The sequence below is a fragment of the Tympanuchus pallidicinctus genome, unplaced genomic scaffold, assembly GCF_026119805.1.
Source record: "Tympanuchus pallidicinctus isolate F22 unplaced genomic scaffold, pur_lepc_1.0 scaffold2, whole genome shotgun sequence".
NCBI classification, from domain to species: domain Eukaryota; kingdom Metazoa; phylum Chordata; class Aves; order Galliformes; family Phasianidae; genus Tympanuchus; species Tympanuchus pallidicinctus.
In genome coordinates, this window is record NW_026294721.1 from 644,721 (window position 1) to 662,795 (window position 18,075).

General features: G+C 53.0%; 1 protein-coding gene across 1 annotated transcript; it reads right to left on the minus strand.

Annotated features, from left to right (window-relative positions):
- Window positions 1-493: 493 nt before the first annotated feature.
- On the minus strand, window positions 494-17,855 carry LOC128080554 (cytochrome P450 26B1). The gene is made up of 6 exons (XM_052682936.1): window positions 17,502-17,855; window positions 15,006-15,230; window positions 5,491-5,766; window positions 4,323-4,478; window positions 2,454-2,735; window positions 494-1,838 (listed from the first exon to the last, which is right to left on the minus strand). The coding sequence occupies exons 1-6, from the start codon at window positions 17,703-17,705 to the stop codon at window positions 1,446-1,448; spliced, it is 1,536 nt and encodes a 511-aa protein (XP_052538896.1). The 5' UTR covers window positions 17,706-17,855; the 3' UTR covers window positions 494-1,445.
- Between the last annotated feature and the right edge of the window lie 220 nt (window positions 17,856-18,075).

Sequence of the window (18,075 nt, forward strand, 5' to 3'; positions counted from 1 at the left end):
TCTGCCCCCTCATCCTTCCCATTTCAGCCCCTTCGACTTATCTGGACACCTTTAAAGCCAAAAGCCAAGCTGCCCACCCCAACATGAGATCTTTCCCCACCACCCCACAGTCCTCATCCTTACCTCATCCTCCATGGTAGGAGATGGGAGAGAGAAGAAGGCTGCTTGGATCTTCCCCGAGATGAAGGGCCTCCAATCCCAATGGGATCTCCCAACCTGATGCTCAGGTTGAACCAAACACCAGCCTTTGCTCTGCACCTGCATGTGAGGCCACGTCTGCTTTCAACACAACCCGCCTGTCTCATGCAACACATGGAAGCCTTTCTCATGCCAGTAAAATAAATCAAATCAAACCAAATAAACCCGCCCAGCATATGAAGCTCATGATACCTTGTGCTTCACATGCATTGGGCACAGCCCTTCTTTCCTTCCTGCAGAGCTCTCCCATCGCCAACCAAAACCCAGACACGAGACAAACGATGCGGACGGTGGCTTATTGATAGAGATCACCTTTAATGCAAAAATACCTCCGGTGGAAGAGGGTGCACCCAAACAGAACAGCTCAGTGCACACAGAGCTGCAGCAGATCGTGGAGGTGCCCACACCCTGAGGGAGAGCAAAGGCACCAAAATGCCCCCAAAGGGATGCCTCTGCGTGGGGAAGGGGGAGCGGTGCACACAGGATGTGTAGCAGCAGCAGGAAACTCGAGGAGAAAAAAAAAAAAGAAGCTCCCCCCACCCCAAACCACACTCATCTGAGGCTTTGGAGAGACGGCTCAGCCTCAGACGAGGCACCACAGGGTTTTTTGGTCCCTCGGCGGAGGCGAAAGGGCAGCGCTCCCCCAAACCTGCCCAAATGGGTGGGACGGGAACGGGCATCGCTCGTCTCCCCTTCGCCCAGGGCAGCCCCCAGAGCCCCGAAATAATAATAAAAAAAAAAACAAAAACAAATACAACCAAACAAACGAACGACAACAACAACAACAAAAATAAAACACTGTTATCACCAGCTAATTTAACACTGTTAAAAACAAGCTTGGCGGGCCACGCTGGGCCACCAGACCACTGGCTGCCAGCTGGTTCTCAAAGCCTTTCCCACCATCGGGGCTTTGCAGCGCTCTTCCTGGCAGCAGAAGTGTTTTATAGATATTTATATATATATATTTATAATATTTAGATACTGTGTATGGTCAGACAGTCCCAGTTCTACTCGGGATTCACAACTCTTCCTCTTTCTGGAGGAAGCGAGAGGCACGATGCCACCCCAAGCTCCTCCATGCCCGGAGCAGAAGGATTTTGGCAGCTTTGCCAGTGGAGGAAACAGTCCCAACCTGGAGGCTCTGCCAAGTGAGCGTCGTGGAGAAGCTCCTCATTCCTCTCCCCTCCTGTTCATCTCCCTGTCCCCACCCCACCCCTCCATCCCCAGCCGCCCATCCCTGGTGGGCTCTACACAGTGGCCCCCAACATGACGTCCGTCCCCGTCAGGATCTCGTTCTGGTTGGAATCCAGTCCGAAGAATTTAACCTTGAGTCCGTCGACTGGGTGGACCACGGGCACCAAGGTGATTTTGGGGAAAGTCCTGGTGGCCAGCTCGAAGCGGCTGGTGCTGGCCAGCTCGATGGCCAAGGCCTTGAGGAAGAGCTTGGCCAAGTGTTTGCCCAGACAGGTCCGTACACCCCCTCCAAAGGGGAGGTAGTGGAACCTGCCCTCCTTGTCCTCGCTGCGGCCCTGCCCGAAGCGGTCGGGGTCGAAGACATCCACATCCTTAAAGACAGGGGCGGTGTCATGGGTGTCCCGGATGCTGTACATCACGCTCCAGCCCTTGGGGATCTGGAAACCCTATGGAGGAAAGGGGAGAAGGGAAGAGAAGAGCAGAGAGGGTCAACAGGGAGTGGGAGCAGGAGGATAGCTTTAGAATTGTAGAACCATTCAGGATGGAAAATACCTCTATAATCACCAAGTCCAAGCCCAACCCATCTCCACTGTGCCCACTGACCACATCCCTCAGTGCCACATCTCCACAGTTCTGGAACATTTCCGGGGATGGTGACCCCACCACTCCCTGAGCTGTGCCAGTGGCTGTCCACTCTTTCAGAGTAGAAATTTCTCCTAATATCCAACCTGACCCTTCCCTTGCACAACTTGAGGCCATGACCTCTCATCCTATTGCTGTTACCTGAGAGCAGAGGCTGACCTCCACCTCGCTTTCTCCTTTCAGACAGCCATAAAGTCTCTCCTGAGAGTCCTGTTCTCCAGACTGAACCATCCCATTCTATTGGAAGCACCACGGCAGTCCCCAGTTTGACATCCCAAGTGAGTATAATCTCTGTCCACTTTCTGAATCTGCAACTCCACCCGCCGCCACCATCGGAACCAAATTTATCATTCCCAGCCCTCCTCTAAACCAGTTCCAAGCACGCTTTGCATAAGACACAACCACATGGCAATACTCACATCCAGCTCAAAGGTCTGCAGCACCGTCCGGTACCCTCCAGAGATGGGGGTAAAGAGTCGAAGCACCTCCTTGATGACACAGTCCAGGTAGTGAAGGCCACTGATGTTGTCGAGGCGCAGGGAGCCCTCGCAGATGCAGCCGTTGTGAAGGATGCCTTTGCTGCGCAGCTCCTCCCGCAGCTTCTCCAGCACCCGCGGGTGTTTGAGCAGCTGCATGATGAGAGAGGTGCTGGCGCTGGCTGTGGTGGCGTAGGCGGCGAAGATGAGCTCCAGGGTACCATCCTGAAAGGGGATAAGAGAAAACAGGTGAGGCTGGAAGGACATACAGACAGACAGCCATAGTATGATGGAATAGGCGTGTGGGCCGTAGCAAGCTGCCATGGGTCATTCTTGCCCCTGCATCCCAGGCAACAATGGACATTGGACATCAGAGAGCTGGAGCACCACTGCTATGAATAAAAGTTGATGGAATTGGGCTCGTTTAGCTTAGAGAAGAGAAGGCTCTGGGGAGACCTCATTGTGGCCTTCCAGTAACTTGAAGGGAACTTATAAACAGGAGGGGGAATGGGTATGAGGGTGGATAGTGATAGGACAAGAGAAAATGGTTTTAAACTGAGACAGGGGAGGTTTAGGTTTGATAATAGGAGGAAGTTCTTCACCCAGAGGGTGGTGAAGCACTGGAACAGGTTGCCCAAGGAGGCTGTGGATGCCCCATTCCTGGAGGCATTCAAGGCCAGGCTGGATGCGGCTCTGGGCAGCCTGGTCTGGTGATCGGCAACCCTGCACATAGCAGGGGGATGAAACCAGATTGTCATTGTGGTCCATTCCATTGTTGGTCCATGGCCAACCCAGGCCATTCTACAATTCTATGATTTGGTTCAGGACCAGAAGAGGCCAGGTGGATGCTCAAAGGCTGGAGCACTTCTGCTACGGGAACAGGCTGAGAGCAGGGGGTGTTCAGCCTGGGAATCATAGAATCATTGAGGTTGGAAAAGATCTCTAAGATCACCAAGTCCAACTCCAACCCATCCCACTGTGCTCACTGACTATGTCACTCAATGCCACATCTTCACTGTTTTTGAACACCTCCAGGGACTGTGACTCCACCACTCCCTGGGCAGCTGTGCCAGTGCCTGACCAAGCATTGGAAGAAAACAAGGCATCAGGGAGACCCCATTTCAGCCTTCCAGTACTTGAAGGGAGCTTATAAATAAGAGGGAAAGTGGCTTTTTACATAGTCTGATAGTGATAGGATAATGGGGAATGGTTTTAAGCTAAAAGAGAAGAGATTCGGGTTAGACGTTAAGAAGAAATTCCTTACTCAAAGAGCAAGGAGGCACAGGCTGCCCTGAGAGCTGTGGGTGCTCCATCCCTGTAGAAGCCCAAGGCCATGGATGGTGCTCTGGGCAGACTGAGGTGATGGGCAGTAATCAGCCCATGGCAGGGGATGGGGCTGAGTGGGCTTCAAGGTCCCTTCAAACCCCATATATTCTGTGATTCTGTGACTCTAAGATAAGTGATGATGCTGTGAGTCTGCTGCAAATAATAAGCTGTCATGGGCTCATACACATAAAGAGGGGATTGCACAGGTAGAGAGGTGAAGTTGATCAGGGCTGAAAGCTTCAGCAAGCTTATATGTTCTTTTGGTATTCGCTGGCAGTGCTTTTAATAAGGGAAGAGCATAATCTGCAAATAAATACAGCCTGTGGGAAAGCAACTGGCTCGTTGGCACCACCAGGGTGTGGGATCTACAAACACAGTGGGGACCCCCAGGTCTGAAAACCCATCCCAGCTCTGCCCCCCCAAAATCCCCCATACATCAGCTTTGCTGTTGGGGAAGCCCCCAGGTGGCCATGGGAAGATCTTTACCTTCAGCTCCTGCATGGTGAGCTCCTTGCCGTGTTCTTTGCCGCTCTCTATCAGGATATCCAGCGCGTCGGCGTAGTCCTTACCCTGTGTGTTCTGCAGTTTCTCCTGGATGGCTTTCTCCAGCCCCTTCTGCAGTGTCTCACGTGCCCGGATGCCCTGTGGAGCAGGAACCATCAGACCCCGTAGTTCTCAACACCATCACTGCCATCCCCACCCTGTATATCTCCAGCATATGCAGAGGAGATGTGCTCAAGCAGGATGCGGCTACGGAATCAAACTGCTGTTGCAAGTGCTCAGACAGGAGTACAAAAATGCTGGAGTCATTCCCCAGCCAGGAGAAGCAAGCCTTAAGCATATAAGATTACAGGCATCAGTACTCATGACCGCCGTGCAAATGGCAGTTGTGATGTGGGAGCCCCAGTTCTGCAGTAGTTCACAGCCCTCCTTCTTTCCTGGGATACAAGAAGTCCCTGGGAAAACTGCCTCTTTAAGGAAGGCCAATTCATCCAAGAGGATCCTCTTCCTGGAAGGAGAATGGGCTTCCCAAACAATTTTAGTGCTTGGCCTCCCTAACGCAAATCCAACCTTTTGGGGCTGCCAGCGATTGGGTTCATTCAAGAGGTTAAATAACAATACCAACATCTGTGGTGACAGTTACAAAAAAAAACCAAAAGATTGAAAAAAAATTACAGTATGTTACCAATATTCGTGAAGAAAAATAAAAACTGAACAGATTTTTTTGTTATGTTTTCATTTCGCATCTTTGCGTAGAAGAATCTTTTGCCTAGAAGAACTGGAGCTGTTATTCAAAGGGCTACCACTCTGTTAAGCCCAGTTGGCAGGCAGTGCATCGATAGCAGAAGGCTCCCACAAACAAACAAACAAAAGTCAACCAAGTGATGCTGTGAGGTAAATAACCCAATAAACCTGAGCAAATCACAACCACACTCCCCACTGCATTGAGCCATGGAGCACCCAGTGCTCTGAAGAACAATCCATGAATGCATCTCCCTCTCCACTCTACCAAAACAGAACTTTGTAGCCCAAAAGACATCAGATGGTGAGAGACATCCCCACCAAGAACACACAGAGGTAGGGATTACCCATTGTCCCACTAATCCCATATCGATGCTACTGGCTAGGGGAGGGCTCAGCCCAAATCCCTTACCCTCCTGTAGCCACTGAAGGGCAGATCCACAGGCAAGGAGAAGACATTCTCCACAAACTGCTGGTAGACCTCGAAGAGACGGTTGAGCTCCTCGTCGGGGATGCGGAAGCCCAGCAGGACGCGGATGGCCATGCGGAAGGTGAGCTTCTGGGCCTCGTGGTAGACGTTGATGGGATCGGGGTTGCTGCTCCAAGCCCGCAGGGTGTCCTTGATCACCAGCTGGATCTTGGGGAGATAGCTCTCCAGAGCCTCGTGGCTGAAGATTTTGGAGAAAACCTACAGAAGAATGAGCAGAGGATTCTATGGAGCCCCAACATCCTTCTCTTTGCCTCCTCTAATAGCCCACTTCTGCCCATAGAAATGAACATCACAGATCCCCCATGCTAAGCAGATTTAGCATCATCTGGTATTTATCATCCAGAGTCACCAGTTTCTAAAATAGCTGCCAAGAAGGGCTGATAAGGATCCTCCATGGGCAATCCTCCCTAGGCTGATTCTCATCAGCAGCAACAACATGGATCCCCACAGTCTCCCTCCAGCAGCGAGCAGAGGATGGGAGGATGGAGACCACACAGAGGGTGGTGATGCACTGGAACAGGTTGCCCAAGGAGGTTGTGGATGCCCCATCCCCTGGAGGCATTCAAGGCCAGGCTGGATGTGGCTCTGGGCAGCCTGGTCTGGTGACTGGCAACCCTGCACATAGCAGGGGGTTGAAACCAGATGATCATTGTGGTCCTTTTCAACCCAGGCCATCCTATGATTCTGTGATATGAAATAGCGCACCATACAGAGAGCAAGATGGAAGGAGATGGAAGGAGAACTTTCTGTAGCTCCACACATCCCAGTTCCCAGCTCCATCCATCCCATGAGCTGGATGCTACAAATGGAGCTCTTCCATGCGGATTCTAATTGTTGGGTTGTGCGCAAGCGCACACAAAGGTTTTCATAGAATCATAGACCGGTTGGGTTGGACAGGAGCTTAAAGATAATCCAGTTCTAACCACTTCATAGAACCACAGAATGGCCTGTGTTGAAAAGGACCACAATGATCACTTAGTTTCAACCCCCTGCTATGTGCAGGGTCACCAACCAGCAGATCAGGCTGCCCAGAGCCACATCCAGCCTGGCCCTGAATGCCTGCAGGGATGGGGCATCCACAACCTCCTTGGGCAACCCGTTCCACGTGCTGTGGGCTGGTTGGCCCCCCACCAGCTCAAGTCGCCCAGGGCCCATCCAACCTGGCCTTGAACACCTCCATGGATGAGGGAATTCCTTCCAGGCCTTTAGGACCTCTTCAAAACCTGGCTGAACTTTGGGGAGAAGAGGCACGCACGCACGCAGAGGCTGCGATCGCACAAGACTCATTTCCTTGGGAAGCCGGGCTAAAAACTGATGTCAGCAGACACTATTAATTTAAGCTCTGCGAGTAAACACAGCTCAGGAGCGAGCCTCCCCAGGCCCCCATGCTAACGGCTCCTTCCTCCAATTTGGGCCCGAGCCCGCTTGTTGCGCGAGGAGCTGAGAAATGCCAGGAATGTCCCCCATCCCTCCCCCCCCCCATCAGCGCAGCCCCACAGCACGCGCTTTCATTCGGCATCCCCGCCGCATCCCTCCCAGAGTGCACCGGAGGAAAAAGTGCTGTTTGTTTATTTTTTATTAACCTCCCCACACGGCGGGCTTGCACGCACGCACCGCCGCATGCATGCCAGGCCTCCGGGAGAAATCAAATGAAAGCCAGCTCCCCAGGAGTGAGCCGAGAGCCTTCACCGGTGGCCGGGTTCCTGAGGGGGGCTGCAAAGTTATCAAACCCAGGAGAAAAGGAGAAAAACCAAAAACCCCCTCTCTTTCCATGAGCGCCGAAGCTGTAAATGTGAGAATTTCCTCCGCAGTCAGCACTCAAAAGGGAAAGGTAACATTTTCCTGGCGGCGACCCCTCCGTTGCTCAAGCGCGGCGTTCAGCTGGGAGGTTGTTTGGTGAAATAACACCTCTGTCCCCTAGCAGGGAAGGTGGGAGGATCGACAATTGCTGCTTCATAACTTACTGCCTGAGCTGAGAATCTTCATCACAGAATGGCCTGGGTTGAAAAGGATCACAATGCTCATCTAGTTTCACCCCCCTCCTATCTGCAGGGTCGCCAAGCACCAGACCAGGCTGCCCAGGGCCACATCCAGCCTGGCCTTGAATGCTTCCAGGGCTGAGACCTGGGTAGAACTCATCACACCCCACATGTAGGGGCAGGAATAGCAGTATGTATGTGGGAGGAGGGCTGGGAAGGAGAGAGAAGACATGAGGGGATAAAGAAGATGCAAGAGGACAAGCAGACAGATGTGCCTACAGACAGACAGCCGTCCCGCTTGTCTATGAAGGAATGAATGAATGAATGGAGCCAGGAAATGAATGAACCACGGGGAGGGCTGAATGAACAAGCCGTGGAGTGACCATGAAGAGGGTGAGAGATGATTTGGCTGCCACTTTTGGTGCTCATCTGCACTTCAGTGCCCCTCTGCACTTCCAGAGCTATTTTTAAGCCTAGAAGGAGCAGTGATATTCAGGCAGAGCTGACAGTGCGTGTGCACTGAGGTGGGAGAAGCAACTCCCAATCTGGTGCAAACCCCATCCTTCCTCATCCCTGCCCAGCATCTCTCCTAGCAAGGGACGAACCCCACAGTCCCAGGAACACCTCTGGTCCTGTTGTGCCAAATCATCCCAAAGAGCAACAGCAGAGGAGGAAACCCTCAAAGAGAGAAAAGGAGCCCCTGCCGAAGGGTCAGCAGCCTGAAAACAGTGAGCATTTAGAATTGGTGAGTTTGGGTCTTTTTCTTTTGCCTTTTTCTTTTTGAGCTGTCCTTTTGCTATGGGGCTGCTCCGGTCCCATCCGGCTGCAAACCTGGCGTCGCTGCGCTCCACGCTGCCTAATCCCAGATGTCAGCAGATCCTTCCCCAGCCAGACACAAGTCTGGATCCCCTTCCAGTCACCTCCAGTTCAACCCTGCATCTTTCCAGTTGATTAAAAAGGAGGAAAAGGCAGCCAGCTTTCCCTGACAGCCATCGCAGCGCTTCTAGCCTAAAATCCCTGCGCCCTCTAGTGAAGCCCAACCAAGGAGCAGCGCTGCAAAAAGTTCCTCCCGAGCAGCCAAGAAGCAAAAAACAGCACTAAGTGAGGGTACCTGTAAAAAAGACGGGGTCGGTAGCATCTGCTGGAGATGCTAAGAGGAGCCCTCGTGTTTTGCACATCTTTGGTACGGCCGCAAAAAACCACCCTTGGGGGATTCTGTTTGCTGTGGGGGTAACGCTCACACCCACCCACATTTGCCCAGGGAGACCCCAGCTCTCAGCTGGAAACTTCCGAATCCGTCTCACAGTGCAAACAGGATATTTAAAGATTTATGGCTTTCCTAAGGCAGAAAATTCCTTCCCGGTGCCTCAGCTCCTCCATCCCCTGCAGAGGTGGCAGCGAGCAGCCCCCGGTCCTGCATGGAAAATACCCCATCCCCATCCTTAAACCCTACCAAAGAGGAGGGGACATTCAAGTGAAACTTAGAAAAAGACTCACTCAGCAGCTAGGATGAAGAATAATTAGCAGGAATGATGCTCAGCACTGGCCAAGCCTTCCCATCCAAGCACAACCATCATAACAAAGAGGAAAAGAGTTTTTCATTCTTCCCCTCCAGGAAGAGAATGTGGGATCTGACACCCACACCTCATCCAGCCTGGCTGCTCAGAGCTGCTACCCAGCAGAATGAAGGCATGATTGGCACAGAGATGCTTTTACAACCAATTGGCTACCCATAGGGCTTGGTGTGTGTTAGGAAAGCATCCCAAGCAATGTCCCAACACAGACCACGCTCTCTCTCTCTCTATATCTCAGATTGGATGTTAGGAAATGTTTTTCCTCCCATAGATTGGGCAGGCACTGGTGCACAGGCTGCCTATAGAGGCTGTAGATGCTCCATTCCTGGAGGTGTTCAAAGCCAGGTTGGATGGGGCCCTGGGCAGCCTGGTCTAGTATTAGATATAGAATTTGGTTGCCCTGCCTGTGACAGGGAGGTTGAAACTTGATGATCCTTGAGGTCCATTCCAATCCAAGCCATTCTATGATACTATGATCCCTCCCCATGTTAAGATAAGGGGAAGAAGCATGTCCAAATGCAGGATATCTCTTGCCCCTGCCATTTTCCTGCCATCCTCCCATCATGGGAGAAACCTGCACTCATTTAGAGGGAAAAGCCACATTTTTCTGCTCCTGCCCTCTGAAATGAGCAGCACTCCGTAATGCACAGACAGAAAAGAAGCAAGACAACGTAGATCTATCTCAGCATCCCATCTGCCTCCCCTCAAAATAATAATAATAATCCCAATGTCAGCACCAGCAGAATGCAGTTACACTCAGCAACTGAGGCTGTCTGACCCTCATTATGGGGTTACCTAAACATGCTGTGGTTCTTCAGCACCTATGAGCCCACATCACCCCCTTTTCTGGTCCATACCCATTCATTCATGGGGAAGCAGTGTATCTGGGGACAGCAAAAAAAATCACTTCATGCACTGTCACCACTCCTCAAATTGGAAACTGAACACAAGGAGGGAGAGAAAGAGAAGATATCAGCGGAGAGTCTGGCAAAAAACTGAGCGGGGAGGGAAGCACCTGCCCCATGACATAGCCCACTCCATCCCAAAGAAATAAATGTGACTTTACAAGCATGCTTTGGCATGGCAGCAATAGGGGAAGATGCTTGGAAAAGCCCTTCCTCCAGCTGCAGGGAAATCTCAGCTCTGCCACCAAAATCCTGAGGACAGCTTTGCGAGATTTCAATGCATCATACCAGGATGAGAATACACAGAATTACTATGGTCGGCCAAGAGCTCAAAGACCAACCCCAACCCATCCCACCATGCTCACTGACCACGTCCCTCAGTGCCACATCTCCGTGGCTCTGAAGCACCTCCAGGGATGGCGACTCTATCATTCCCCCGGGCAGCTGTGCCAATGGCTGACTGCTCTTTGGAAGAACAACGTCCTGATACCCAACAAGAACCTCACCCAGCACAACTTACTGCCATCACATTTCATCCTGCAGGCCATCTGTGAAGACTCTCCTGGCTTCAGACCGAACCCAAAGAGATGACAGAGCCTCAGGTGGCACTGGGGCTGCATCGCATTCAGCCTCAGCACAGCTCCTCGGAGCAGGGTTGGAGCACTCAGGACATTTATATTTCAGCCAGGAGCGCCTGCACTTTGCTTTTTTTTCTTTTTTTTTGGCCTTTTTTTTTTTTTTTTTTTTAATCCATTGGAATGACTCTGGATTTACACCGCTGTAGATGACAGCACTATTTGGTCTAAAGTCAATGAGCCAACCTAGCCGACAAATTCTTCCCCAACCGGAGCCCTTCAACATCAATGAGAGCCTTTTTCTCCTGCCCCGGCGCCTTTTGCCCGTGGGTTACAGCTCTCAGGGCAGCAGCCTGTGATGGAGAGAAGGGGCTCAATGCCAACGTGCTGAGAGGACGCCTGATCCAGCTGGACCCCAGCCCACAGATCTGACCCGATGGGCGATATGGGTGGGCCGGGCTGGAAAGAGGACGGCTCCGATTCCTACTGGGGAGGGTGGCGAGGTGGGGTGGGGGGATGCCAAAAAGTAATCAACGTCTCTTAACAGCATGGGTGAGGGGGTTTGGCAGCAGGGAAGCAGCACCCGCTGTTCCCATCCCTCCTTCCTCCACCCTCCCTCCCTCCCCCCAGCCCTGCCCACAGCAGCTGGTTTATATTTGGTTGTAAATTTATGGCCCCTTTTGTGTTCTTAATCCTCTCGCAAACTATATTAAAGCCTCAGACCTTTCTACTTGGTGCTAATAAGCTCAACACTTGTATGCCTCCGAGGCAGAACATTAATTGTGGTGTGTTAATGAATGATGTAGTTTTGGACAGTGAGACAAAACAGGCCGTTTCTCTGCACCACTGTCTGCTTCCTCCTCGAGTCTCTGGGTCTGGGACGTCTACCCAGCCCACGGACTCCTTTTATTTTATTCTGTCTTTTCCTTTTTTTAAGCCAGCCGGGCCTATTTTGGGATTACGATGCTGGAACACAGCACGAATCTGGCCAGTCCAGAGCTCTCCTGCCAAGTCTGAGTGCTCCCAAGGAACATCAGCATCCCACCTTCCCCTGCCCTGCTGCACTGCCAGCATTGGGAGACTCCTTCCCTTGCCCTAAAGCTGCCCATTCCCAGTTCCCATTCCCTTCTGCATTCAGATGCTGTGCAGCATCACAGGAGCACCTCACGTCAGCTTCCCCACAACCTCCCAACATCCATTCCACCCTCAAATGGTTGGGAGGGACATAAAGATCATAAAATAGCCAGAGTTAGATGGGACCCGTAAGGATCATCGAGTTTCAGCTCCTGCTGTACACAGGGCTGCCACAAATCCCAATCCCAGGGTTGCCTTAAATCTCATAAAGCCAGAATGCATGTTACCCTTTGCACAGTTTGCCTTGCCTTTGCTGCAGGTCATGGAGACCCAAGGATCCACACTTCCAAAACACATGTAAGGCCAAAAAGCAAAGCACGCTGATCGGGGTTTCGTGAATAGGAACTGAGGGCATCCATGGGGAAAGATGTGGACCGAATGTGAGCAGCCACGTTAGGACAGGGTCCCACCCAGGTTCAGACAGCAGAGGTGGCATGGCTCTGCCACCAAAAAGAGCAGGATGGGAGAGAACCAAGGCACTATCCCCAGTCACCCATCCTCTATAGGTCCCTATAGAACAGCAGCTTCCTCCCTGTGGACCACCCTCATCAGGGATGATGCGCATCCTTCCCCCTATGGCATCCACAATAGAATCCTAGAATGGCCTGGGTTGAAAAGGACCACAGTGATCATCTAGTTTCAACCCCCTGCTATATGCAGGGTTGCCACAACCGGACCAGGCTGCCCAAAGACGCATCCAGACTGGCTTTGAATGCCTCCAGGGATGGGGCACCACCTCCAAGCCACAGCCATATAGCTGCTCCTCCCCACAAGGTGATCTGGGGACAAAAGTGCCATGACGAAAGAACAAACTGCCCTCACTGCAGCACGGGTGGCCCCAATCCACCTCCAGCATCATCAACTCTGTGTCCCACAGCGGGGTAACAACCCCCCAGCAGACATCTATCTCAAAAAGGAGGCTGAAGGGTTTGAGGTTGCTTTGTTTTATTGCTTGTAAACTGTTCTTATCGAGCAGCTTCATCTGGAGCCAAGCACAGAGCCAGCACTAACGACATCTGCAATAAAGGCCATGATGCATGCAAGCCCTGCTGCCCACTCCACAAGCCATCATCTTCCTATCTCTATCCCTGCTCCAGTGACACTTGGAGAACCCATATATCCCAAAATAAAACCTTTCTCCAGTTTGTTTTAACTTGAACAGCTTGCTGGAGGGCAGAAGTAATACACAGAGGACAGGAGAGCAGAGTTGCCATAGGTATAATCTGGTTAATATGGCTCTGCTCCTCCTGAGCACCTATTGAGGAGCTTGTATTCTTGTCTCAATGGCAATCTGTCCCAGCAAGAGGAGAGCTCAGCTGGATGGCCAAGGAATGATGAAGGAACATCTGGGCTCTGAATCTTTGAGCATTTCCCCTTGATAACAGCATCCTTACTGAGGGCTTCTGCCTACAGGTTTTGCTCAGCTCCCTGCAAGAAAATACAGAGCAGGAACCCAAGAGAACAACCTACAAGGAAGCAGCAAGCTGAAATGCCAAACGTGGTGCTTCCTCCTCACTGCTGGGACAGGGAGAGCTGAATTAGCAACCAATTAACAGCAGCAGAAGCTCAGGGCTAACGAACTCAAAAAGTGCTGCTGATTTCTGTTGTTTGGAGGCACCTGGCCTGGAAAAGAAATTTGAATCAGTCACATTGCCATCTGACTGGGAGAAAAGAGAGATGTTTTCTTCCTGTTAGAAGTTGGTTTGCCCTATCTCTGGATGCACATCTCAGGCCAAGGTGAGGGGTGGTTGGCACAGGGGAAAGGGTGCAGATGCTCAGTGCCATAATAGCAGTAATGCAGAGGGGACCAAGTAGAGGAATGGGAGTAATATCTCACTTTGCAAGGAAAGTGAAGCAACCAATTGAGCCCATCACACCAACCCTGTGCTGCTGGAAGCTCAACATCTGCTTAACAGCATCCCCAGCCCTATAGAGCGTTTGCTTTCTAGTACAGAGCTCAAAGTGGCTCCCATGTCCCTGCACACCCTCCCTGCTATCCCCAATGCTCTGTGATGGAAGCAGCCCGTGCACCTTGCCCTTTATTTTGGACAGGGATGTTGGGAAGGATTTCTCCTCTCGTAAGACACAAAGAAACAGCGTAAGGAGTTGTGTGATCGCACGCACCGAGTGGAGGCACTTCAGCATCACGTTAAGAAATGTGACAAATAGGGACCTCCGGTAGCTGTTATCTCACTCTCTCCCCCAGGGGAAAAGAGAAGTGAATGGGTTGGGCTTTTGTAGAAATACATATGATGAAACAGGAAATCCTGCTGGGGCACAGAGAAGAGTTTTCATTGGGGTAAAGATAGCATTGGGGTAAAGATAGCATTGGGGTTCTGGGTGCAGCCGTGTCTTCTCAATGCTTCAACACCACCATCTCCAAATTAACTCCTGGCCCCCACCCAATCGGGAAACGGTCTCAACAAACCACAACAGGGATGTGAAAGCTGCCACACCACACTGTCCTCTCTGCCTTTTCCTGCAGGATTTATATCTGGGGGAGTGGGAGGAGGGGGGACGGGGAGGTGATGTTGATTCCCCACATCCACATGGTCTCACAGCCCCCCAAAACCTGGTTGATCCCACTTTTGTGGGTTACAGCCTGACACCAGAAGCATCAAAGAGGTGAGCCCCCAGGAGGGACTGACCTCTCCCAGCCACCACACTTCACCCCCAGACCCCCCATCAACACCCCAATTGCCCTAAAACCCATTGCAACGCTCAGCACCACGAGAACCAACCCCAGCGAGAATGCATTCTGCACACAATACCCCTCCAGCACAGCCTGGTTACACCGGAGCCGCGTTCCTCTGCCCCGCACCGCGAGAGCCGCACCGCGGTGGGCCCCCCACAGTGCGCGCATCGCCCTTTTAAGAGCGCTCCGTGCCGGCTCTCGGCCTCCAACCCACTCCACGCGTGTCACGCCCGCGGGTTGGCTCGGAGGCGACAAGCGGCTAGCGATCACACAGTCAACCCTCCTTCCGAAGCATTAAAACGAGGGGAAACCCCCTCGTGCCACCTCCGTCCCCGATCACTTTTTTTCTTGACCATCGCCCTTTTAAATTCCTCAAAGGCTCCGAGCACGCACGCGGGGTGGGGGGGGGAACCCACGCGGGACCTCACACGCCAGTGGGTCGGATGGCAGAGAGGAGAAGAGAGCGGAGAGGGGAAGAAGGGAACGCAATTCTCCCCCCTCCCCCCTCGACCCCCGTTCTAAACCCCCCCGCGAGCACCCACGCACCCCGCGGTCACGCGTGGGGACCTCCTCACCTTCCTCTTGTGCCGATGGATGTCCCCGATGGAATTGGCCACGGTGTTGGGTCCCAACAGCATACGGGTGCTGCGAGGCCATTCGGTGCTCACCAGGTGATGTTCCCCCATCAGAATCTTCCGCACGTTCTCCGCTCCCGTCACCCTCACCAGCGGCCGCCCCAAAAGGTGCGTCTTGAACACGTTGCCGTATTTTTCTCGTCGCGAAGACTGGAAGCACGAACCCTGCGGGATGCGTGGGGATTGGGGGGACCGGTGGGAGGGGGGGACAAGGAGCGGGGATGGAGACGAGGCGCTGAGACCGCATGGGTTCACCCTCCTCACCCCCCCCCATTCCCTTTTAACCCCCCTCCCCTTATAACTCCTCCCCTCCCGCTCCGGGGGTTCCCTTCCAAAGCAGCGCTCCCTGAGCCCCTCCGCGCAGATTTCGGGTTTTCCTTTTCCACGCGGACACCCCAGAATGAGTCGTGGGGGAGGGGGGGGAAGGAACGGGGACAACACGGCCGCTTATGGGGGTCACCCAGCCGGGACGGTGGGCACCGCATCGCATCGCACTCCGGGCAGCGCCCTCCGCCCTTTCTGCTTCCACCTTTGCCTCCCCGGGCGCTTTTTAACCACTTTTTCCTCTTTTTCTCCTCCCCCTCCCCCCCCCCCTTTCTTTTTTTTTTTTTTTTTTTTTTTTTTCCCCTATTTTTTTTCTTTCCTTCTTCCCCCCCATTTTTTCCTTTCATTTTCCCCTTCTTTTCCTTTCTTCCTTTTCCCCCCCCCCCTTTCCTTTTCCACTTCCCTCTCTCTTTTTTTCTTCCCCTTTCCCCCCCTTTTTTCATTCCCTTCTCCCCCCCTTTTTTCCCCCCTTTTCCCCCCTCCTTCCCCCCCCCCCCCCCCTTTTTTTCCTTCCTCCTCCCAGACTCAATTTACTCGAAAGGCTGCGCTTTGCCTAACTCGATCTGCAGATCCGCGCAGCCCTTTAATAACTTTCCCACATGCTCCCAGGGCTTTTGTCGGTGAACAGCCGGATGGAGCCGGGGATGGAGAAGGGGGGGACGAGCCGGGTCCCCCCCCTTTCCCCTCCCCAAAGCCGAACCGGGCTGAGAGGACCCCGCGAGCAGCGCAGCTCGCGTGTGTTTATTTTGAAACAAAAGCGCGGTTGTGATTTTCAGATGTTCAGGTGACCCCGTTTCTTGATCTGCGTAAATATAATTAAAAAGTCCTTTTTGTGGCATTAATAAAGAGTTATTTGTACACCATTTCCAGGGCAGCACAAAGAGGACCTTTATGCGGGGAGAACTTTCGAATGGAGTCCAATTTATACAAAATTTTTTTGTATTTTTAGCCCTTGCACTCTGTTTGGATGGAGACTGTGGAAAAGCGAGAACCCTTTTCTGGTCCCCCTGTAAAAATCTGATAAATTTCTTTAAAAAATAAAGCCCTATTGAGAGAGTGCCGTTAACCCCTTCGGCGCCGCTGGCGGGGCGGGAGCTCAGAGCTCACACTCGGGGTTGGACCCGGACCGGGCCGAACCGAGAGGGACGAACCGAACCGCGCAACCCGCATCGCGCTGCCCTTCCCCGGCCTCGGCAGCGCTGCGGAGCCGCCCCGCAAGGGTTCCGGCATCCCGTGCCGGTGCCGTCAATGGGAATCTCTCCCTTTTTGCGGGAAGCATCCTCTCCCAAAGGCTCGGAGGGGGGGAGAGAGTGGGAAACGCACGGACGCGTTTACCTCGGGGGTTCCCTCCTGAGAGCCGCGGGGTGCCCCCCCCCCATGAAGGCATCGGGGCACCTCCTGACCTCCTCTCCTCTCTATTTTTGTTCCGACGATCGTTATTTTGGCAGCCGCCCTTCCTCAGAGGGGATCCCTCTCCGCCCGCCGCCTCTCGGGCACTTAGCGAGGTTAATCCCGGGTTAATCTCCCCATTACCTCCGCGGGTTTCCCCCGGCACCGGGAGCAGCTCCCCATCCACCCCACGGGGGGCTCTCAACCGGGGGACCCCCCTTCTGCTCTCCCACCACGCCGGTAATAACAACCCCACGGGTTGGTTGGGTTTTTGTTTTTTTTGTCTTTTTTTTTTTTTTTTTTTTTTAAGTCATTATCCTCAATTTCGCCTAAAGGATGAAAAGAGCCAAAGAGAGAAACGGGGAGAACCTCCTCCCCCCCCCCCCCCCCCCAAAATTTCCAGGAGCATTTTCCTACTCCGCTGCCCGGCTCCGAGCGATCCCAATCGGGGGAACCCCGCACCGCTGTGCGATCTCGGACGGGAATAAATTTGGGGGGGGGGGGATCGGACCGAGCCGGGTCCCTCAGTGCACCCCCCACCCCCCCGAGTCACAACCACCCCCTGCCCATCTCGCATGATGCAATCGCAACCCGGCGTCCGAGGAGAAGAAAATATTTGGGGAACCGGGGTTGAGGATGGGTATGGAGTTGGGAAGCGGGAGGGGGGGATATAAAAATGAATATAAATCCGTTCCCAAGCGGAGGGAAGGGAATCCTCCTTACCTGCAGGAGCCAGTGGAAGGTTTCTCCGATTAAAGGGAATCCCATAGAGCCTTTAGGGATTGGTAGCTTGCAGGTTTTGTCGCGGGTGGCAGCCCAGCGGAGCTGCCACAGCTGTTGGGACACGGCCAGCAGCAAAGTCAGTGACACCAAGCACGCCGCGAGGGTAGCCAGTGCCGAGACGAGATCAAAACTTTCAAAAAGCATATTTGGAAGAAGGAGGAGGAGGAGGGTGGGGAGAGAAACAGCCCCTTGACAGGCACCGCGCTCGCACCCGCACGCACAAACACACACAGACGCGCGGGGGGGAATAAAGGGAAGGGAGAGCGCGGAAAGCGCAGCCGACCCTGCTTGGGGGGTCCGGGGGGGGGGGGGGAAAAAGGGGAGGGAGGGGGGGGGGAAAAGGGGATTGGGGGGGGGGGGGGCGGGAGAGCCCCCGGTTCTGGTAGGAGAACAGTACGGAAAATGAGAGAAAATGGTAAAAAAAAAAAAATTAAAAAAAAAGAATAAAAATTAAAAACTGATTTAAAAAAGAAAAAAGTATGTATATCTATATATATAGAAGAAGGTTAAAAGC

Coding starts and splice junctions, on each gene's coding strand:
- LOC128080554 (XM_052682936.1), bottom strand. CDS start 17,705: ATGCTTTTTGAAAGTTTTGATCTCGTCTCGGCACTGGCTACCCTCGCG. Junction 4,479..5,490: donor CCTTCAGTGGCTACAGGAGG/GTAAGGGATTTG, acceptor CCTGCTCCACAG/GGCATCCGGGCACGTGAGAC. Junction 2,736..4,322: donor TCACCATGCAGGAGCTGAAG/GTAAAGATCTTC, acceptor ATCCCCTTTCAG/GATGGTACCCTGGAGCTCAT.